Source organism: Arachis duranensis, chromosome 2 (genome assembly GCF_000817695.3).
Source record: "Arachis duranensis cultivar V14167 chromosome 2, aradu.V14167.gnm2.J7QH, whole genome shotgun sequence".
Lineage (NCBI taxonomy): Eukaryota > Viridiplantae > Streptophyta > Magnoliopsida > Fabales > Fabaceae > Arachis > Arachis duranensis.
In genome coordinates this window covers 5,083,732-5,107,261 of record NC_029773.3, presented here as the reverse complement: position 1 = coordinate 5,107,261, position 23,530 = coordinate 5,083,732, and the positions used below count along the sequence as shown (strand labels likewise).

The 23,530-nt window shown below is 35.6% G+C and overlaps 3 protein-coding genes and 1 non-coding gene across 5 annotated transcripts; 1 reads left to right on the top strand and 3 right to left on the bottom strand.

Moving 5' to 3' along the window:
* Positions 1-3,860: 3,860 nt before the first annotated feature.
* LOC107473066 (uncharacterized) lies at positions 3,861-6,678 on the bottom strand. The gene is made up of 3 exons (XM_016092593.3): positions 5,856-6,678; positions 4,721-5,752; positions 3,861-4,355 (listed from the first exon to the last, which is right to left on the bottom strand). Exons 1-3 carry the CDS (start codon positions 6,597-6,599, stop codon positions 4,053-4,055), a joined length of 2,079 nt encoding a protein of 692 aa, XP_015948079.1. The 5' UTR covers positions 6,600-6,678; the 3' UTR covers positions 3,861-4,052.
* A 1,042-nt stretch (positions 6,679-7,720) lies between these two features.
* LOC107473065 (pyruvate dehydrogenase E1 component subunit alpha-3, chloroplastic) lies at positions 7,721-10,497 on the bottom strand. The gene is made up of 3 exons (XM_016092592.3): positions 10,056-10,497; positions 8,738-9,518; positions 7,721-8,304 (listed from the first exon to the last, which is right to left on the bottom strand). Exons 1-3 carry the CDS (start codon positions 10,287-10,289, stop codon positions 8,027-8,029), a joined length of 1,293 nt encoding a protein of 430 aa, XP_015948078.1. The 5' UTR covers positions 10,290-10,497; the 3' UTR covers positions 7,721-8,026.
* A 1,219-nt stretch (positions 10,498-11,716) lies between these two features.
* On the top strand, positions 11,717-11,788 carry TRNAC-GCA (transfer RNA cysteine (anticodon GCA)). Its single transcript has one exon. It is a non-coding gene; the product is annotated as a tRNA-Cys (tRNA).
* Positions 11,789-12,188: 400 nt separating this feature from the next.
* Positions 12,189-21,780, bottom strand: LOC107473064 (uncharacterized). Of its 2 annotated transcripts, none has more exons than XM_016092588.3 (20): positions 21,648-21,780; positions 20,105-21,554; positions 19,357-19,668; positions 18,991-19,230; positions 18,756-18,873; positions 18,538-18,695; positions 17,800-18,439; positions 17,524-17,588; positions 17,292-17,393; positions 17,053-17,195; positions 16,414-16,469; positions 15,652-16,313; positions 15,335-15,525; positions 14,940-15,237; positions 14,549-14,836; positions 14,331-14,440; positions 13,859-14,189; positions 13,063-13,470; positions 12,738-12,984; positions 12,189-12,527 (listed from the first exon to the last, which is right to left on the bottom strand). In XM_016092588.3, exons 2-20 carry the CDS (start codon positions 21,530-21,532, stop codon positions 12,502-12,504), a joined length of 5,823 nt encoding a protein of 1,940 aa, XP_015948074.1. In that variant the 5' UTR covers positions 21,533-21,554; positions 21,648-21,780; the 3' UTR covers positions 12,189-12,501. The 2 variants fall into 2 exon arrangements, with proteins under 2 accessions (XP_015948074.1, XP_052112967.1); XM_052257007.1 differs by having other exon boundaries at positions 21,677-21,764.
* Positions 21,781-23,530: the final 1,750 nt, after the last annotated feature.

The window sequence follows — 23,530 nt, the reverse complement described above, 5'->3', positions numbered from 1 at the left end:
CAATGCTATTGCCTACTGGACATGCTGACCTGGCTCAATTCCAGCCATCAATTTTATTTTACCTTTTATAATAATAATAATTTTTTTAATGTCAACAAAAAAAACTAATTCGCCATTTAACAGAATTTATTATTTTTAATTAATAATTAATTAATAATATCTAAAAATACGAGTTAAAAATAAATTATTAAATTGTTACACTAACTAAATTAAATTGATAATTAAAATTATTAATAAAAAATAAATAAATTTTATTTATTTATTTATTTTTTAATTTATTTAAATATTTATTCTTAACTAATAAATTATTATACATTAAAATTTTCTTATCACGTATCTTCAATTTTTTTTTTTGAAAATGTGAAAATTGATTTCTTAACCTAAGCATTCGAGGTTATCAAGCTATTATCACAAATATATGTTTCAAATAAAAGTTACAGATGAATGAATGTAATAAAAATTTCCTTTTTAAAATTATGATAAATCGAAATTAATTCATACTAATTAAGTAATTAATAATTTAAAACATAGTGTGTGTTAATATTTAATTGATACAGATACAAATAAAACAATAATCTTTTAAAATTAATCTTGCGTTCTACACAAAAGAGTAGGAGTTGGATTCTCTTTCATGGGGTCCACCAATAAACACGTGTTGGCTTTAGCCTTTGGGCTTTGGCTGCTTCTCTTGGTCTTGTGGTGAGTTTGGATAACACGTGGAGGAGTCTATCTCGGATAGGATGCCTTGGATTTAGTTTGATCTATTTATTTATTTATTATTTATAATTTTTTATTAAAGACATTTATTTTGTGCTTTTTATCTTTGACGCAGCTAATACGAGGCAGAAATAGATTACACTAAAGCGCTTAATCTAAATTCTAAATGGAATTTAAAAATGTGATTGACTTAGCTTTGATTAATTATAGGAGGAATATAATAATAATAAAAAATATTGGATCAGTAATTAATTATTAATATTTAAAAATATAAATTAAAAATATATTATTAAGTTATTATAATAAAAAAGTTAAATTAATAATAAAAAATAACTAAAAATAATAAATTAAAGTATCGTTTTTGTTCGCAATCTTTGAAGTAAGTCTCAAAGTTGTCTCTAACGTTTCAATGGTCCTATTTAAGTTTCTAACGTTTTAAAATTGACTTAATGTTGTCCTGCGATCCGTTAACAGAATTGACGGCGGGACAAAATTGAGACGATTTAAAACGTTAGGGATTTAAATAGGACGAAAACGTTAGGGACAAAAACGATACATAGAAATAAATTTTAGTTTTATTCTTCAATAATATCAATTTTTTAATATACATAATATTCAATTATTTTTTAATCACATCTAAGTAAATTACACTTAATCACACTACTTTCATTCTAAATAAATTTATTTTTTTATAATGTTACACTTAAAATTATAAGTTAATATAAAAATATAAAAAATTATTTAGAATGAAAGTAGTGTGATTAAGTGTAATTTACTTAAATGTGATTAAAAATAATTGAATATTATATACAGTAAAAAATTGATATTATTGAAGGATAAAATTAAAATTTATTTCTATGTATCGTTTTTGTCCCTAACATTTTCGTTTTATTTAAGTCTCTAACGTTATAAAATCGTCACAATTTTGTCCTGCGGTCAACTCTGTTAACAGATCCTAACGGCAGGACAACATTGAACCAATTTTAAAAGTGGTTGCGCATCTCGTTGAGCGTGAAGAAACATTGGGAACCCCAATTTCTTTCTTCGGAGCCGTTTCTTTTTCCATCCCCCCGCCCCGACATAGCACTTCGCTTCCGGTTCTTCGGAAGAATCTACTAGCTTCTCCCTTCTTCATTGATATGGGGAAAAGGAATCGTCTACTAGTTGACAAGCTAGACATCAAGTAAGTGGCTTGATGAGTATAACTAAGCTGACACGTCGGAGTTGGCTGCTGGCACAACAGGGTGGTGCCTTACCGCACCGCTGGTGAATGCGCGGTAGTGTTCGTGGTGGTTAGGGGTGGAAACAGGCCAGGTCAGGCCAGGCTTTGCTCTTAACAGGCCTGGTCTGTCATACAGTTGATTGGCTTAAACTTGGCCTGTAGTCTGTTATAGGCTCTTTATAAAGTACTAGGCCTGTCTTGTTATTTAGCCTGGCCTGGCCTGAAGCCTGTTAAAAGGCCTGATAATTTTTTTTTTACAAAAATAAAAATATTATTTAAAAAAATTATTTTTTAATAAAAATAGTTATATGTAATATGTCATATATTTAATATTTATAAAAAATTTTAAACTTTTAACATATTTAAAATATATAAAAATATTTATAATAAAATATAATAAATTTAAAATATCTCATAATTTTATTAATAATAAATAATTATTTATATATTTAATTATATTTTAATAGGCCTAGACAGGCCTGACAGGCCTATAAGGCTAATTAGTGAGTCTGGGCCTGGCCAATTAATATATTAAGGCTTTTAAAAGAGTCTGGGCCTGTACCTATTTTATAACAGGCCAGGCCAGGCCAGGCCAAACACAGGCCAGGCTGCAGACCCTTAACAGGCCGCCTGACCTTTTTCCACTCCCTTTTTCCACCCCTAGTAGTGGTGCAGACTTAAATAGGACGATTGAAACGTTAAGGATAACTTTAAAATTTATCCCAAACATTGAGGATAAAAACGACACTTTATTCTAAATTTTACTAGTGCTTGAATATTTTTTCAACAAAAATGATGTTGGACTTGGATGAGGTGGGCTTGGTAAAGGTGACACTAAAGTAGTAGTGTTTATTTTGGGTTAAAGATAAGGGCTTATTTTTAGTGAACCTTGAAGAGTAGAGTTGGACAATAACTATACTATTACTTGGTGTGACTGTTGATGTTGCAAGTTACATTTTTTTTAATATTTGTTTTGTTTTCATCTGAATCTTTTTGTTTTTTTTTTTAATTATTTTTTGGTTGAATAACACCTTTTAAAAATTTATAAAAAAAGAAAAAGAACGAAGGAGAAAGAATACTTGCATGGCTTTAATTTTAGCAATTTAAATGCATGATTTATTTAGGATAAAAGATTGAAATAAAATATTTAAAAACCAATATTATTTAAATATCCTAAACCAAAATCGGTTATATTTTTTCTTATTTGTATGAGTGTAAATCGTTGCACACTGATTTCTAATTTATGTAAATCGTAATAGAATAAAATGATTTTCTAAGATTTTGTTGTTAATCATTAGAGGATCTATCGAATTGCCAATAATAAAAGAGGGATTTACAAAATAGAATTATAAAATAGACATAAACGAGTTTTGATAAAGAGTTGCAAATAATAAATAATAAGAGTAAAAGAAGAAAATATGTAGTTAATAATTATTCTAATGAAAAGCCAACAAAAAAAAGAAACTTATGTCAATTATACATAAGACTAAACTATGAACCGAACAATTTACTGAAATGAATTAAAGCAAAAAAAAAAAAAATGGTTTGAACAAAGCAGGATGAATAATCTTGATCCCACGTAACATCAATATCATTATTAATCTCATGATCATCTCCTTCATAGAACAAATGTTGGCACAGGCAAAGTTTTTACAAAATACAAAGTGGGGAAGCCCAAAAAATTAGAAGAAATTTGTTCATCCACACAGTAAAATTGGATTTTGTACAAAATTATTCAATACCAGAGAAGAAATTCATTATTTTTTTGTTTAATTACTTTGAATTTGGGATTATCTAAGTTATTATAGAAACACATATCATCAGAAAAGAAATTTATCCCAGATGACTTCAAACTAATTTAATCATGAATAGTTTACCAACAATACAAAATGATTAGTGAACCTTCAACCGGGTTAAGTAAGAAAACCGCAGTGAACAAAGCAGAACTCATCAATGGACCTTGCAGCACATCATAAAAATTGTGTAGATAGAAACAATAAATTTTGAAGGAATAGTTTTGAACAAGAGTAATTAATTCCTAAAGCTTTTTTAGTTTAAAAGAAAAAAAAAAAGTTGATTCCTAAAGCTTACATAGTTTTTCTCTATGGTAATGCTATTGTGGTGGTTTGGACTCCTGCAAGTTCATCTCCTTCAATGCCAACCTTACTGCCTCTAAGGTTGCATTGGCCACAAGATTCCCATCCTTAATATCCAAGCATGGTGGTTGACATCCCTCTACAAGCAGGGATTTAACCTTACCATACCCTGAAAGAAATTGTTGAGTGATATCACCTGGATCAGTTACAACAGGGCAGGTTTTCATCTTCAGATATTGAGGTATCGAGGATTGAACAAAAGTCTCAGCTAAAGGCTCAAGTGTCGACAGATCATAAGCTTTCTGATAAAGCAGAAGAGCCTGCATCATCCCAATCACACAATTAAACAAATCAAGATTGATATGATGATATCAATTAAAATAATCAGCTGAAGAACTAGATGATGATATATACAGAATAGAATTAATTTAGTTTATGAAGTTTCAATTGATTTTATTTAGTTTCCAAACTTTACAAGCGTGACTTAGATTAGTAGTTGGGACAATTTTCACAGAGTCCAATGTGGTATCTAGCTGTCCGGTGCATTGAAAATTGTTTCAAGGACTAACATGAGTTCGTTAGTAAAGTTTGGAAATTAGATAGAGACAATTAGGGACTAAATAGAGACAATTGAAATTTTAAGAACTTAATTTAGATTCATGTGCTAGTTCATATTATCGCCTACCGGAGATGATGATGATCGAACAGAACAGGAATGAGGAAAATTCCAGTCCAAGTCGGCAATCTGTGCGGATATTATCTCACGCAGCATGTTGGCACAGTTTACTGACAATTCAATGGTGGCAGATGCCTTCTCAGCCTCATGCGACAGTTTGGAGAACCAATGCAAAGCATCATTTAAGGCGTCCTTGGCAAGGCGATGGCCTTGGATGGTGGTGAGATCGCAGGAGAGAGCAACTTGGGTGGAGAGGGCTCCCAGGTTGAAGAGAACAGAGGCCTTCTCGAAATGGATGTTGTGCTGAGAAGAGTCCTGTTGTGGGTTGAATGCATTGTACCAAACAAAGATAGGTGGATTGGGTGAGGTATTCATGGGGAACAAAGGTTCAATCATGCAAAGGCATTTCAAATAGTGGATGAGGCAGTCACGGCGAATGGGTAGAGAGAGGTCATCACGCTGCATTTCACTGCGCAATTTGTCTACCATTTTGAAAAGGCCTTCTACTCTCTCTGCCTCGCTCTCGGAGTATTTAAGGGCAACATAACTGCGAAGGGACTCATAGAGGTCCAAGGGCTCACATTTCTTCAAAGGGAATGCCATAAGATGTGACGAAGACGAAGACGACGAAGAGAGGATTGCAAAATTTGTTGGATAAGGAGGAGGCATGTCCCATGGGTTAGCCAGCAGCTTTCCACCATCCATAATCTTGAAAGGGCTGTACTCGGAGAGGAGGAGGTCAAGGTATATTAGTTGTTGCTTGGGTGTCCAGAGGTCCGAGTGCCTGCAAATCCCTCTAACTAATTTTTCCGTGATGGATTCTGCATCATGATCAAGAGGACAAGATTGTACCAATGAGGATGTTTTAGGTCGCTTGGAATTGGGTAGGATGAATGATTTCCTCTGACGAGCCTCTTCCCGAAAGAATTTCTGCTTCTGATGAAGATGAGGTATCCAAGTGTGGTCAAATGAGCAGACATGTTTGAATGCAGCCGAATCACATATTATCAGATCATATGCTCTACGGTAATGCTTAGAAACCTACATCATCATCATCATCAATTCATCATCAACATCATCCTATTGAAAATCTAAAATGAAAAAATAAATGCAAAATCAGTAAGTGTCAAGAGTCAAGACAGACCGATTTAGACAAATGGTGGGCACATCGATGTTTTTGGAAAGCGGCACTGGCGTCGTTGTTGCTTTTGTCGTCGTCGAGTTGTTGCTGTAATTTGAGCTCCGAAGCCTGAGCGGAGAAGAGCTGGTGCAGCGTCTCGGTGAAGAGGAGAGTCAAGTCCAGGGTGGCGGAGATGTCCTTGGCGAAAACCTTCCAGAGTTCCGAGAAGAATTTGGCGGCGGCATTGAAGGCGTCCATTGCAAGGTGACGGCCAAGGGCGGTGGTACGGTCGCAAGAGGCTCCAATCTGGCTGTATATGGCGCCAAGGTTGAAGAGAACAGCAGCCTTCTCCAATTGGATACTCTTATGGGAGGAGACTCCATCCACACATATATAGTCAGGGTCGAAGGCGTCGTACCAGAAAAACATGATGCCGCCGTCGGAGTCGTCGGAGTCAGCGGTGAAGAGTGGCTCAACCATGCAGAGGCATTTGAAGTAGTGGATGAGGCAATCACGTTGCATGGGAAGGGAGAGGTCCCCTCGCTCCACCATGTCACTGCGACATTTGTTTAGGGTTTCCAGAACGCTTTCAACTTTCTCTGCATCGCTCTCTGAGTATTTTCTCGCTACCAAGTCGCGTAACGGCCGGTACAGATCCACCGGATCACTCTTCTTCACTGGGACTGATAGCATCTTGTCCGGGTTCGGGTTCAGCAATCCCACACCCTCCTTGCTCGTGGCCATGGTGACGTCGTTGCTTTTGGCCATGGTGACGGCGATTCAGTTTATGATCAGGAAGTTGAAAATCGATGAAAATTGGAACCACTATGCATGTGAGTTATTTCAAATTTCAAATCTGAAACAAGCAGCAAATTTTGGAATATATATTTTTCTTCTTTGGTAACGAATATATATTTTCCTTATATCAGAATAATAAATAAATGGGCCATTTGTTAGTAAACTAGATAATAATAATAATAATAATAATAATAATAATAATAATAATAATAATAATAATGGTCACTTTATTAATAAAAATCAGACTATATATATGGATGTATATGAAGGTACTGAACTTGAAAGAGATGAAATACGGTTATGGGGGAGGTGTTTGAAAGAAATCCAGTTCCTTAATATGTGCAGTTTGTTATTTACGTGGGTATTGTTTATCTTGAATTTGAAATGCTTTCTGGTTGTTAGGACTGTGTAGTATCATAGGCAGGAAAGTAGGGTTAGTTAAGATCATAATTAAAAAATATATAAAATTAAAAAAAATGTGTTGAAACTTAAAATGCAAGTCTTTACAAACATAATAATCAAATATTAATTTTTAAACATAACTAATGATGCAAAAAGTGATAATAATCTAATCTCTAAAACAAAATAATTTCTCAATTTAAATGAACAAAAACGAGTGAAAATATAACACAATCCATAAATCAAATTCAAAAATGATTTCAAAGTCAGCATTTATATCTTTATAGGACAAATTTAGATTTGATCAACATTTTCCTCATTTATATCTTTATAGGACAAATTTGGATTTGATCAACATTTTTCTTATTTTGATTTGCTTATTTTGATTTGCATATATATCTTTCGTAGCATTGTTACTCAACTCAGCAACCAAAAAAACAAAATATTTACGGCAACAAAATATTTAGCTAACCGATTTTTTAAGCAACACAACAATAAATTCAAGGTTCAATAATGATAATAATCATCAACAAATTCAACTCAAGTATTGCAGAATGCAGAAACACCGAATACCAATGTTTGTGTTCAAATGTGTTAAAACAAAGTCTACTCTCACCAAATCATAGTTTGAGCTTTCTCTACACCAAATCAAACACCAACTATAATCAGCAAATTTGGGACAACTTAAAAGGTGAATGAACCAACAGCAATAACAAAATGATGTAAAACTACAATGTTATTTTACATGGTCCAGATAATATAAAAGCTACAAAGGCTGCAAAGCAAGATAATCAAACGACAGGGGATTATCATTCTTGACACTAGTTCAACCAACAATAATACCAACCTAGAGAACAAATACTGTTTATATTAGAAAAAGGTAATAATAACAATAATACATTCTGTAAGTAATTTTTTATGACTACTAAGCATATAAATAAGAACATGCATACAAAAATGAAACCACCAAGCAGATAGATTGTCAGAATTTGAAAGGATTAGACATGAGCAGTGCCTTGGGTGAATTTTGGATCCTCGCATCTATACTTTCCATCCGGTCCAATTCCAAAACCTTTTGGATCGGCAAATACGTTCTCCAGAAGCTGGCTGCGGGGAGGGAGAGGGCTCTCATCAGCAAACTCGACTGCATCGTCAAGTAGCTCCTCGATTTTCTTGTCTATGGCCTTCAATTCTTGTTCAGAGGCTAACTTGTTATCAAAAAGATATTTCTTCAGTGCTGTGATGGGATCCCTGCCTGCATAGTGTGCCTTCTCAGCTGCCAAAGAAGAAACAGATTCTGATTAGTAATTATTCAGAGCATTAAGCCATCACCATAGTTAAAACACAAGTACGAAAAGATAGGAGTATAAAGATCCTTTGCGCATTTGGCAAACCAAGAAACAATTACATATTAAGTGATCAAGAGAACTGGTTGCTTAGTCAAGAGAACTCTTCGACAAAGTTATAAGCGTTTACAAAGAGCCAACGAAAAAGTGAGATGACTTTCCATCATCAACAAGTTTTAGTATGCACAAATGCAAAAAATTTAGCCGCCTTGAAGATGGAGCACACATCAAAATCTATATGACCTAAACAAATGCAGTCATGCATAATGTAACTGCAGATAAATGCAAAGGATCATGATCAACATATTCACTTCAAAATTAATAACATATTGCAACTAGATATATCTTAATCTAAATACTCACCAGGGTCACGAAGCTCATCAGGATCAGCCAACGAATGTCCTCTAAATCTATAAGTCTCACATTCCACTAAAGTAGGTCCCTCTCCTCTTCTAGCTCTTTCAATTGCCTCCTTTGCGACCTCTCTGACCTTCAAGACATCCATCCCATCGACATGGATCCCGGGCATTCCAAATGCCGGTCCCTTCTTCCATATCTGCGGATCAGAAGTTGCCCTGAGGTGTGACATACCAATAGCCCACAAATTGTTTTCCACCACAAACACAATTGGCAATTTCCATAAAGCTGCCATGTTAAGGCATTCATAGAACTGTCCATTGTTACAAGTCCCATCTCCGAAAAATGCCAATGTCACCTCATCAGCACCTGGTTCTTTCAACACCTCCCTTCTGTACTTACTGGAGAAGGCTGCCCCAGTGGCCACTGGAATTCCTTCACCAATGAACGCAAACCCACCGAGCAAATTGTACTGTTTTGAGAACATATGCATCGAACCGCCCTGACCTCGGCAGCAACCCGTTGCCTTCCCAAAGAGTTCACTCATCACTTCACGAGCCGGGACCCCCTTACTAAGGGCATGAACATGGTCCCTGTACGTACTCACCACATAATCTTCCTTCTTAAGAAACTTGATGAATCCAGTTGACACAGCTTCTTGGCCATTGTACAAGTGAACAAAACCAAACATCTTGCCCCTATAATACATCTGGGCACACATATCTTCAAAGAACCTACCTAATATCATGTCTTCATAGAGCACCAAGCCTTCCTCTTTAGTAATTAGCTGCTCACAAAAAGTCAAAATAAAAATCTCTATATAATCAAAAATCATATTCCCAAACCAATATTGCACAACCAAACATCATAAGAACACTATTCTCGATACTAAGAAGCCAGTTAGCTAAAACAAGACAAAAACAAAAAAATCTACATCAGCAAAGTGTGAAGCAATTATACATCTCAAATATAGTAAAAAGTAAATGGAGTCCAAACTATACATCTCCCTTTTTCTATAAATTGAGCGAAGTTCGTGTAGCTTATAAACCCAATTGGGTACCAACTCAAAGTAGCTGAATTGAGTGCAAAGTTCAGTAATTTAGAGATTCTGAACGTGAAATGAGCAAACAATAATAAAGGGTGACCAAATTGGAGGTTGATTCGAATCATGCAGCATATAAACCCAACTGGGTACAATTCAAAAGGACATGAATTGAGTGAAAAGTTGGGTTTTTCAACCAAAACCCATCACATAAAAATAATGCTATTCACAAAAAGAAGATATTTTGAATGACAAAATGAAGAAACAAGGATAAAGGGTCACCAGATTGGAGGTTGATTTGAGCTTCTTCTCCTTGACAACATCGGAGACAGCAACAACAGGCGAAGACGTAGATGCTGCCGATGAAGAACGGCGTTGAGCAGCTACAATAGGTTTATTGAAGCGAAGCTTGGTATGATTGGATCCAAAGAAAGTGGAAAAGAGAGGCTTGTCACTGGATCTGGTAGAGGGAGGAGTTGTGATGGGGTGCACGAACTTGGTTGCAGACAAAGACATTCTTTCTAGACTGCAACGAAAAAGGGAACGAGGAAAATGTCTGCAATTGCAATGTTTATGTTGGGAATGAGAGAAAGTGAGAGAAGAAATGTGAATGAATTGGGAATGAATGGAAGGGGAAAATGAGAAGTTATATTCACAAGAACCAAAATGGGAAGTGAAAGCCTAAAAGGGGGTGGCGGAGGAAACGAGGCTATGCTACTTAGCAATAATCGAATTAAGCTTTGGAATTTGGATATGTAATATTGTTAAGAGGAAAAAATAAATTGATCATTGATTTTTTAGTTTGTAAATATTTAAAGTTTTGAGGAGTTAAAAATATATTTAAATTTTTTTATCTTAGTAAAAATAATTATTTTTTATATCAATCATATAAATAATTTTAAAAAAATAAATATAATTAGACAATAAAATATTTTACAGGGTCAATATATTAAACTCACGATAAAATGTGCAAATTTCATGTGGTAACCAACAAATAATGTAATAAAGAGGAGGAAGAGGATGCTACCAAAAATCCAACCAACTTTTCCTACATTTGCTAGTATTATTCGCATACTCTTATAATTTAGTCCACTCCTCAACAAGAATTCATAAATGTATGAATGAATTTGCATTTTTCTTTTCTTTAATTAAAATTTAATATTTGGATTTTGTATAAAAAAAAATAAAGAAAAGATGCTTTATAAAAAGTACTCTAATAAATCTCAAACCTATATTAATTATTTTGTTTTTCTAGTTACCAAGAGGATAAGCCTATTGGTAAGTTAATTTTATATAAATTTGATACATAATAACTTAATAATAAAATAATAAACTTGCAATCTTATGGTTGAGGAGGTATGGACTTGGGAAAAGGCATTTGAATGTAAGTGAAATTTCTTATACAAATATGTAATGTCCTTTGTTATTTTCTCACATAGATATTACTATATTAGTGTAGTATGAATTCTCTTATGACATCACACATCCAAAAACATTGGAGCAAAATGTAAAGGAATTGATTATGATATGGGGTTGCTTCAAATTTTGGTAATTTCTTGTGGAAATTACTAAATCCTATAACGACCAACATTATTCATTCTACATAGACAATATGAGGACATGCATTTATATTTTAGGAAGAGAAAGCTAATGTTGACGGATAAAATATTTGACTGGTTTGCAATTGCAACTATTCAAGGGTCGCTGTAAAATGATGTGTGATCATGAACAAGGATAGAGACAAAGGCAATGTTAGAAAATTGGGAGGGTGGCTTGAACTAAATTAATAAAGCTAATGGAGTGGAATGGCATGATCATGTGATCCTTGTTAACTGTCGACCTGGCATTGCAAATGGATCTTTCAAGTCCTTTTCATAATCTCAACAATTTTATAAAATATTAAATTTCTATAAAAAATCTAAATATCCTTTTTTAACAACATTGGGTCCATAGCTCAGTGGTAGAGCATTTGACTGCAGATCAAGAGGTCACCGGTTCGAATCCGGTTGGGCCCTTAATTTATTACAATTTTGTTCTTCTTCCATGGCATTTTATGATGATGCCTGCCTTTATTTTTCTTCTCTACATAATTTGTTGATATTCTTCTTCTAAAACTATGATTATTATGAGAGGAAAAAAATAAATATAAAAAGGGGTCACTCTTTTATAATTACAAAAAGTTGATATCTGGCGCATAAGAAAAACATTAATGAATTACTTTGTTTGAGGGAAGTTTAATTAATTAAAACTCAGTTTCTGGCTGAACATTGGTCTTTCAACATTAAGAAGGGGTATATCAACCCAACCAAAAGCCTTACATATATGTGCATAATGAATCTTTCTTCTTCTTCTTATTTTTTTTTCCTTTCTTTTTTTTTTTTATACAAGCAAAAGGAGGAAGGAAAGTGTGAAAGGTTACAAAATAAGGAGAGGAATCAAAAGTTTCCCTCATCACATTAGAATATATCTCACACTTACTACAATGACCTTTCCAGCGTATACATAAAACCTTGTGTGTGTGGTTACAACAGTTAGTAGCATTTACATAAAGTAGAATGATACAAAAAGAATAATAATGGTTCCTGAAGCGAGTAATGAAATCCAAAGCTTTATAGACAAAACTAAAAGGGAAGATGTATCTAATGTTAGCCTGTACAGTTAGTTGGTTAGTGTTAAACCTCTGTCTCACATAAAACACTGCTCCCTCTGTCCTTGAAAAAAATAGAAATCACCTCTTATTATTCTTCTCCTTGCCTGCAAACAGGTTCCCTGTTAGAAATCTTAAAACACCAGCAAAAAGTAAAAACAACACATTTGGTTTCGATTTTTATTTTCTATTTTCACTTTCAATAATTTCTATTTTTAAGATTTTGTGAAAAAAAAAAGAAGCAAAATTATACTAAACCAAACAGTAAAAATAGGCACCAATCAGCCCCTGGTTTTCTTGAATAAAATTATACTTACCAAATATAGTTGATTTTAAGGGAAATCTGATTGATGAACCCTTAACTCTTAGCTCCCGGTTTTGCTTGTTGTTTCTACTTTGTTTCTCCAAAACTGCAGAACTACTACTGCTACTTTCCCCAGCATGAAAATCTATCACCTTATTTACCTTTTCATGGTATACAGCAGGTGGGGCAAGCCTCAATTGAGGCAAGTTTTCTATCTGAATAAATCTCTCATTTTTCTGCAAGCTGTTCAAGATCTCAAACTGCAAAACCAGCACTAAGGTTAATAAAATCTCCAGAAAATTCATGACCTTGATATATAGTGATTTGTGTGTAAATACCCGTGATATCTGCTGATGTCCATAAGAATTCTCTGCTAAATCATTTTCATGCGGAGGAATGGGGCTTCCATGTGGGGGTTGGCGTCTTGTAGAGAATCTGCTGATCAAGCCATTGTCAACAATGGCTGATTTGTTTCTAGACTGCTGGGGTTTCTGGCTAGGCATGCATACCGGGCATCCAGATGCAGATCCTTTTCTTGATGACTCGATTTCTAAACCTTCGCAGTGTAGATGACTTGCATGACCGCAGTTGAAAATTCGAATTCCAGAGCTAGTGGAGTTCTTCGTGAGCAGGCCATTGCAAATACAGCACAGTATAGTCCTCGGAGCATATCCGTGAGAGGCCCCTTTCTTGAGTAAACTCATAGTATAAAATGTATCATCCTCTATCAAGGATTTCGCGGCATCCTAAGGGCAGAAGAAACGGAAAGACGAGATTTTGATTAATTACCTCGAGATTAAGGTCACAATGCAAGTAACAAGAAGTTCCAAATGTGATAATAAAATGCAACAAGCAACTTTCTGCAGCAATATTCAAATCCATTAAAAAACTGATGTAGGTCTTCAAGTTTAAGACAATATTTCAGTACAAAATGAATTTCCCACAAATACAAGAAAGAATGGAAGTTTTGAAATTCATATTGAAGCCATATTGCCATGTTTATTGAAGCAACTTTTGACAAAATTCTATTTGAACCTTCAATAGTGAATTTTCAGTGAACACAGAGAGACGCATATACATTTGTAAAGTTTGATAAGAGGATCCAATTAAAAAAATGAAACATGTTTAACTTACCAGAATTCTTCTTTCGAAGCCGTATATTCCCAGCATGCCCAATATGGTAAATTTGAAATCCCCAAATTCTTGAGTTCCATTATCAGAAAGCAGTTTAGACATGATAGTTGGAAGGTGAACAAAACCGATCATTCCCTCAACAATTTCTTTGATAAACTGGCTTAGCAGTTTTCTCATTATATGACCATTACGAGACTTAGATATTTTCCATCTGCTCTTATAGCTTTCATTATCCGGTTGTGAATTTTCTGGTCCATCTAGCATCCCAAAATAATGTTTTCTTTCATATGCTCTGTCTTCAACATTTGAATCCATAAATGGCTCACAAAATCTGAATGATACCGAAAGGTAGTTAATATCAAATAGTAGGACTTTTCATTTTATTAAGCACTTTGTAACTAAGCTACAAATCAACTAATAAATAAAAACATAAGCAAGAAAGGAAAAACATATTGATTGATATTAATCTTACGAGTCAAGTAGTTTAAACCAATGAGCTTCTGCCTCCTCAGGATTTAGTCGAGGGGTGTTCCGCTGACACAGACCAATACAGGCACGTAGTAAATTGAGCATGTCATTTACCTGTCGGATTAATGACCATAAAACATGTTAGATTACTTAACCCCTCAAATATATAAGCAAAACCTACACAGTTGCGTCTTTAAAGATTCCAGAAACAGCTATACAAACCTCTTTCATTCTTAAGACAGCGTTGAAAACTTCTGTATGGGAAGAACCACGTAAGGAACGTTTTGAGACTACAGCTTCCACAGCATCATCAACTTCAACAAACTTATCATTCAAATCAGAGAGTGTAAGTACAAGAGCGCTACCCACATCACCAACTCTTTCTAGTAAGAATGCAGCAGCATCTATAATGCCATACTGTTGACATAGGCGTAAACAATGCTCCACGCGATAGCTATCAAACTTTTCAAGAAACTTGAGAACTGAACCACCTTCATACTGGCATAGTAACTGCAAAATCAAACTAAGCTAAGTTCCCACCACAACTAATCATAAAAAAATAAGAAAAATCACTTTATCTTGTCAAAGAAAAAACATTGGTACAAGTACTCACCTCTAGGTAAAGCTCAATCAGATCATCAGGTACATGGATAGGATTTTCACGAATGTATTTGGGGAAATTAGATATATTTTCTATATAATCACTTAGTACTTGTGAGTCATCCTTAAATGGCTTTTCATTAGAAAGATTACCCTTTCTCAAATTAGACAAGTCTAGGGTACCAAACAAGTGAAGCTCAATGAGTGTCTTTAAATAAAGGAACAGACTTCTTGGATGAGAGTGAAGTTCAGTGATGATACGAGAATTTTCATCACTAAAATGACTGATAACCATATGAAATGTGCCCTGCCTGCATGCAATTGAAAAAGGAAAAAATGTAAACAAGGAATATTAGGCAACATAAATAGAAATAAATAAATCATAAATGTAGCATAAAGGAGGATCACCTGCTTAGTTCAACCAACTCAGGAATTCGAGATATGATGTCTGATCGAATAGTAGCATGGTCTTTGTTAGTCAACCGTGAGAGCATTGTGTTGATAAAGGAGAAAGCATGAACAGGCTCATTAAAATCTTTCATGTAACTATCCAGTGCAGCCACATACTCATGTCTAATGGAATGAATAAATCCACAAACCTAAAACCCAACAAAAATAAAATGGTTAAATAATAACTACTTACCCAGATAAAAGTTAATATTTGGTACCCCTAAACATCTGGGGCAACAAGAGGTTAATATGATCAAAAGGGTCCATGTACTCACTTGGTGATATTGAGCTCTCTCACAAAGTTCTAGTACATATGATGCATCCCAGTCTGAATCAGGCAGTATTTCCAAAAGTGCAAGCACTTGTTTCTCTCTATTTTTTGGAGTTGAACCATGAACCAAGACATTTGTTGCAGAGTACCGCTCTGATGTCAAATATTCAAATATTTGACACAGTACATTCTTTGAGATTTTGGCTCTTTGGAGAGCGACATAATAGGCAATGAACTCAAACAGATAACCCATGTCCTTCAATGGCCACTCTTTTATCAACCCATCATCACCACTGCTAGAGGTCGTGTCTGGTGAAACAGATTTCATATCAATTAATTTAACAAGAGCATCTACTGTGTTCTGAACCAAAGTACTTTGATGTTCAGTAACACCATTTTCTTCCTTTGCTTCTTCAATGGATTGATCAACCGAGTTCAGTGAAGATGAAGCAGTAATTGAAATTTCATCTTCATCAAACGCACATCTAAGGACATCTAATGTAGCTTCAGTGTCCAACTCTAAGAGAAGATATACATTCAGACAGGGTTGTTTTGCAACTAAGTTTGATTTTGCCTGTGATTTCGAAGCATTAGAGTCTTCTAACAAAAACTCTACAAGTTCCTTTCTAAGAGATTGCAACCGTGTAGGAGGAATAGTTCCACGGCCTGTAAATATTGGATAATCTTTAGCGAGAACTATTGAAATACATTTAATTGAGACGACAAATAAAACGAAATAAGATAAAAGAACAGAGAAAATAATTACCTGGTGGAAAAGCAAGACCTGTAAAACAGTACTTGAGGTAAACCAGCATTCTATACCTGTTAAAACAAGAGGCAAAAAAAGTAAAGTATATTTAACCACCCATTAAAAGCAGAAACAAACCTACATGTAGTAAATAAATTGCTGTCAGCTTACTTGTACATACTAGAGAGTAGAGACAGCCACCAAGTAAGCCTAGACACTTTATTAGCATTTGAAGGCCAATGGAATATCAGAACTAGGCTCAAATAAGAAAGGCATATTTTCATTTTTCAATAGAAGATCCTTTTTATTTAATGGCACAACCAGTGAAAAAGAAATACTGAAATGGTTACGTTATTCTGCCACAGGATGTTTGACAAGGAGGAGGAACATTTTCAATCGTAATGTTTAAGAGATATTTCCATGATTAATTAGGTTCCTAACATTGCCATCAAGACAACTTTGCAACTCATAAATGATAATTACATTTCTCAAAACTTTTTTTTATATATGTCTTTTTTGAAAGAAAATGTATTCATAAGTCTATTGACAAGATCTATGTATTTCTCAAGTCCACAAATGTTCTGCAGCAACATGTTTTACATGGATAAAGTGAAGGCAAACAAGAATAATATATTAAAAACGACAGATGTAACATACCCAAGTGCGACAGCACTATCCTTTTGGCTATTTTGTAATACTTCAAAGAGCTCCTCCAGAGGTGCCCTATAGTCATTTAGTCCTTTATTAAAGAGATACACCAGGGCGCTATACAGGCCATGCTCCCGGCATAATCTGACCACCTAAACAATGTATCAAATATAAGCACTCAACAGTTAGACAGGCCAATAGAAGAAATAAAGGGCAAGGGAAGAGGTTTTAGAAGATCTAACAACAACCTGATTAAAATCCAATGATGAAATATCCATGTGAAGTACACATTGCTCAACCCGTTGTAACCACCCTTTAGCACTATAATGCTCTACCAGTTCTTGCATAATCTTGAGAAGAGGGACAGAAATACAAAGAAGAAAGGTATTAGAAGAATTAAGAATGTAAATTCAAAAGCCAAAACTTAGTTTTGCTATTGTATCATCCAACTGTGCCAAAAAGCCTGACATGAGCTAATACCTCCGGTGGTAGAGATCCAAGCATGTCCTTCAAAATATATGGCTCCAGAAGCTCCAAAAATGTTTCTAGAAAAATATTATAAATATTTGCAGTATTATCCATTTGAACAGGAAAAGAATGTATTTGAAATGTGAGAGCATGCCAACAAACTATTGATCTTTCAATAACCAAAAGAATTATTGAGGCTTGTGCACAAAAAGAGAGAAATAAGAAGTGAAAATAGAAGCCTTATTAGATATCCTACCAGTACCAGACAAAACTAAGACAATAAGTTACCTCTCTGTTGAACATTAACATCCACAAACTTCGAGAAAATTTTATCAAAAAGGATGTCTGTCCGTTTGATATGACAACAGAATTCAACAGCAACTCCACCAACGCGTGTGTATTGCTCCTTTATCTCAGAATGCACTGAATTACTTCTGCTACTTGAATCACTCGATTCATCCAGTTTTCCAATTTGATTGCAGAAGGCTACTGAAATATAGGAGAATACTTCATCAACATATGATGTAAGCAACTCCAACAAGAAGGGCATTATGGCCTCATGCACCGCGTCCAAGGTTCTAGGAAGGTCAACAACCCCATGAGCATGGCCATCATAAAGAGTCATTGCCATGTTCAAGGCACCCATCCAGTCACCCGCTTTCCGCAAAACTAGAATACGTTCTTTCCAGGGAAGAAGACGGGAAACAACAAGATGCATCGGACCAAGTATGTAAATAGAAGCTCCTCTTACAGCGACAGAGTTATGATAATCTTTCTCAGGGTTTCCAAATATATTGATGAAGTGAGTATGATAAGAAATCAGATCATCGCCTCCAATACCGTCTACACCAAAGCTTGTTTGGTGAATCACAGTTCCATCCTTGGCACATAGATACATTTGTCCAGTCGAAGTGAGAACTACCAGCATCTGAAGAAGATCAAAATCTTCTTAAATACCCTTATGACTAACAATCAAGGAAAGAGATAAAGGAAGGGTAAAAGGGAAGACAATTGATGATTTAATACCTGATCATCCAACCATGCCAGACCTATGGCTGCACTGTCAAGAGACCATTTTCCATATACTTTTAATTCAGATTTTATCAATTTCGCAACCTGAACCTTCCTTTCCCAGGCAATTGCAAGCAACGATACTCTTTCAACAGCATCAGCCGACGTATTTTCTGCAAGAGAGGAATCTTTAGAAACAAGTCAACATGATATATAACAAAATGAATCCATACCAGCAGAACTACATGTTTGTGCCAGGTATTTCCATGCGGTATATGGTATGGAACCCTCCCGAATTCCATCTGGCCTAGAAAGTTGGGCATAAACTTGCAATGTAGGACTTAGTCGTACCTATAACAAAGATTTAGCATATTCAGTAGACGATACACAAAGGATCTCCACAAAGATGAAGAAAAAATTAAAGTATAAAAAGTACATGGAATCAGCACAAACATCTGAGCTTCATACCACCAAAGCAGTCTGATGTGTGACAAATACAACGACGCCTTCTTCAACCAAAGAAGAGCCATCGTTGAAGAGTTTCCAAGGAGCATCTCCCCCAACAACACCTCCCATCATGCTACTTATACTGCTGGCTGCGGCTGTGGTGTTCCCCTGGGAATAAGGTGACGCACTACCACTATATTCATCAGGAAGGAGTGGTGAAGCTGACAGTACCAAGCCCGTTTTTTGCCCATCAAGAAGACACTAAAGAATTAATACAAGTTCCACAAAGAACAGAAGCATGAGATTATTGAATATTAAATTAACTCACAAGTCCTCTAGATAATACTACGCTATATACATTACACATGGATAACAAATTCCATTTACCTGAGTTTTAATGGTGAACCTATTAAGCAAAGGGACCACTGAGATACTGTGTAAGAGAACCAGACCCTTACAATCCCCAGTGACGGCTTTAAATTGACGAGTATTCTGAGGATCCTGTCCAAGAAAAAATGCATGTACCACCGGTGATGTATGCTCTCCACTAATAACTTTTGCCACTACACCTTTCTGTACATCCCAAATTGTGACATGACCATCCCCATAACCAGCTAAAAGAAGGTCTCCTTGCTGGTTGAAAGACATGGATGTTACAGGAGCATGTGTTCGATCACCTTGCATACCAAGCATCAACATCTAACAAGGAAATGAAATATATTGATAAATGGAATTATCGCCTGAACTCAAATCTTACCATAAAACAAATGCTTATAGGAAAGCATGACCAGTATTTTTTATCTCTCAATCTTCTTTACGAAAAATTTGTTTTTATTAGTTTAATTCTTATTTTTAATATACATATAAAACCTTTTGTCTTGCAATGTTAACTTTTCATTCATTATGGGAAGCAACTCCAATATTTCAGCTCAAAAACTGATAGAATCTGCTCTCACGTAAAATCCAATATAGAAATTTTAGATGTTAAAGTACAGAAATGAAATGTTAACTAAGTTATAGATCATTTAGCATATTACACTAGATATTTGCAAGAAAAAAATGTAAACCTCCATGATTCATTGAGCAATGAACTTGAAGTAGCATAAAATAAAGCATCACCGGATTAGAAACCAACCTTTCCATCAATGCTGTCAGCATGATGAATGGAATACTTGCTTGGCACTACAACAATGAGTCCCTTGGCCATTCCTACTGCAATGTAATTGGCATGAGCTGCCAACACTTGTGCAGAACCATGTTCCCGCCTGAATGCTTGGGACGAGATGGCCCTAGTGACAGCATTATCTGCATCAACATCGAAATATCCAAGTGTTGTGGAGCCCCTCCTAACGCCCTCTAGTCTCATAGGCTGCGCAGCAGCGCCCTCTTCCAAATGCATACCAGTGGAAGCATGCTTCTTCTCCAATTCTTCTGCCAATTCAAGCGGCTTCTTCAAAGACTCTAGTTTCTTCTCTGCTATCTTAGCAGCACTTTTACTTTTCATCTCCTCAAGCCTCTCCTCAACCAACTCACTAACATCATCACTTACCAAACTACCACCATCATCACCATCACCATCACCATCACCTACAATATCATTCACCTCATTCTTACTCTGTTCCACAAAAGTACCATCATTCACTGCCTCTTCTCTTACCATAATGATCTCACTCTTCAATCCGTCCTCAGTTATCCCCTTCTCACCAACATCAAGATCATCATCAACAACAACATTAGTAATAATAGTTGCATCAATTTTCTTCTCGTTCTCTTTATCAACATCATCATCATCATGGTCAAAAGGTGCAGAACTAACTACATTCTTCTCAGAATCATCATTCTCATTGTCAACCTCATCTAAATCCCTCTTCTCAGAATCATTCTCCACCCCAATGTTAGCACCACCATCAACCTCAGCATCAACAACACCAACACCACCACTACTCTCACTATGATCCCTAAAATCCTCAACTTTCCTTTCTAACTCATCGAATTTCTCAACCACACCAGACTCAAACCCCTCGAATCTGTCACTAGTCCCCTCTCCCAACTCACTTCTAGAAGAAACATCAGAATCATCGCCAATTCCACCGATCGAACTACTCAATTCCCCACTTCCCAACGCCGCGAGCTTCTGCAAACTCCTCCGTGACTTAATCGCGGCGGCATGCGGCGTCGGGACGGATCTAGAAGCTGCCGCAGCCGCCGCCAGCGCAGCGCCAGGCTTGGCATTAGACCTAACACCGCCCAGCAGCGAGGAAAACGGCGGCGGGCGCGTGACTCGGTTGGAAAACGGGTCATGAGGTTTGACCCGAGAGAAGGAAGCGGGTCTTGCTGAATTATATTGATGAGGATGAGATTGAGGGATCGGAAGGGTAGTTTGGGGATTTTGAAGCGGGTGGAAGGGTTTAGAAGAAGAAGTGGAAGGCGAAGAAGGAGGAGAGGGAGAAGAAGAAGAGGAAGATGAACAGTCGTTGAGGATGTCGTCGACGGTGCGACGGTGGTGATCGGCGGTGTCATCTTCTTCGTCGGAAGGGAGGAAGGAGTGGATGTCGAGCTCCATTGGCAATGCAACTTTCACAATTCTGATTTCAAATTTTTTTTTTTAACTTTTAAATTTCTCAGCACAATATACTGAAATAGTGAAGAAGAAGAAGAAGAAGAACATGATTACTTACGCAGCTTAATCAAATTCAGTGAAACTTACAGCTTCCTTCTTTGTTAATGATCAACCTCCTCAGCTTTGTATCCAAATTCCAAAATACTTTTAGATTATTTTTTGTAAAAAATTTCTTTCAGATATGTCATAAAAAAAATTCTACCCAAAAAAAATTATTATTTACATTTACGAAAACTACTGACATTTTGATTTCATTTTACAAATATGATGTTGGAGAAAAAACATAAAAAAAAAATAATCCTCAAATCACCATTTTTGTTGATAAAAAATATTGACATATTATTATTTACATTTGTCTAGTTAATATTTTCTGTTAATAAAAATGAGATTATTTGATATTTTGTGCAACATTTTTTATTTTAAACTTTTTTTATAATCTTTTTTTACCAAATTTTATTAATTCTATTTTAAAATTTGCATGTATTATCATATAAAAAATTTTAGGCAAAGTCTATGGTATGGACTGAAACAAACATCCATATGTATGGATCCGACGTGGCATGGAGCATGTTGCGACTCCTGGCTTCATTCTTCTGTGGACTGCGCACTTAAAAGCCTGGCAGCGCAGGTTGTAGCAGATAATTATCGAGTGTGTCGGCTGTTTACATTAAGAAAGTTAATGTGAGTGTGCGATTATAGGGTTTTTGGGAAGTGGGCTGAAATTGTTTGGGCTTATTTCAGGTTCATGAGATTTTTCTGTTTCTTATAACAGTCAAAGGAGAACAAAATGGAAGTTGAAGGAAAAAAAAGACTGACAAAAAAAAAAGCTGACCAAAAAAAAAGGGGAAAAAAAGGCAAATGCCTTGAAAGGAGGAGCAATACGTGGAACGGAGGTTCAGAGACGGCACGCGGCACGCAGAAGGTAGTTTTGGAGGTGGCAATGGATACCGTGCTTGAACTGCAACAGTGATGGTCCAGGTAAAGATCGAAATGGAAAATAGGATGGATATGAAGTTTTGGATGGAAGAGAATTAAAGGGGATTGCCGGCGAAGCATGGCATTGAATGGAGGCGTCATTCTTTATCCTCTGCGACAGAACTTCTTGCGGAGGTGATACCAGCGGAGAGACCTTCTCGGACCAGTTCAGCCGCATCATATTTTGATCCAGAATCGATGATCAATCGGAAGAAGGAGGTATCATGTTCAGCTTGTGGCAGCCATGGAAGCACAGCTCTTGGTGCGAGTTTTCTGTGATAGAAACGATGGGGAAGCGGTTTTGGGTTAGGGGGTTCGGACTGGTTCGGGTAGGGTTTTTTGGGCTTAGCCCAATACAAAAAAAGTAGTGAAATAAAAACATTATTTTCACTAATACGTTAGAATAATTTGAAATTTAATTTAAAATAAATAAATAAAGCACTGCAGTATAAACAACTGAACTGGTAACTATTTTTTCTAATAAAATATTTTTTATACCTAAATTAAAAAAAATTATGAATGAAGCACTGTAGGAAGAGAACAAGAATGAAGCCATTAGACAGCAAAAAAAGAGGAAAACGAATGACAAATTGTTAAATTAAATTTCAAATTATTCTAGTAGGGTTTTCAGTTTCACTAACATGGTTCACTTGTTTAAATAAAAAAAAGGAACTATTCTTTATCTTTTGGAGCTTAGGTTATGGCAACACTACCTTGTTCGTCAGCTTCCAGCATCTTTCAGCCCATTCGAAGAACAAGAAAAACAAAAGCCCATCAAGTCCATAGAAAAAAAATAAACAAAATAACTTTTATTAAAAATATGTGATTATCTTATAATCTCACTTCATCTGAAAAGCAGTTCTGCTACTCTTTTTTAGTCATGACACAGTTTTCAAAACTCAACCTACAATCTAACTTAACATGTACACGTGATACTATGTGAGATGTACACATCAGAATCCATAC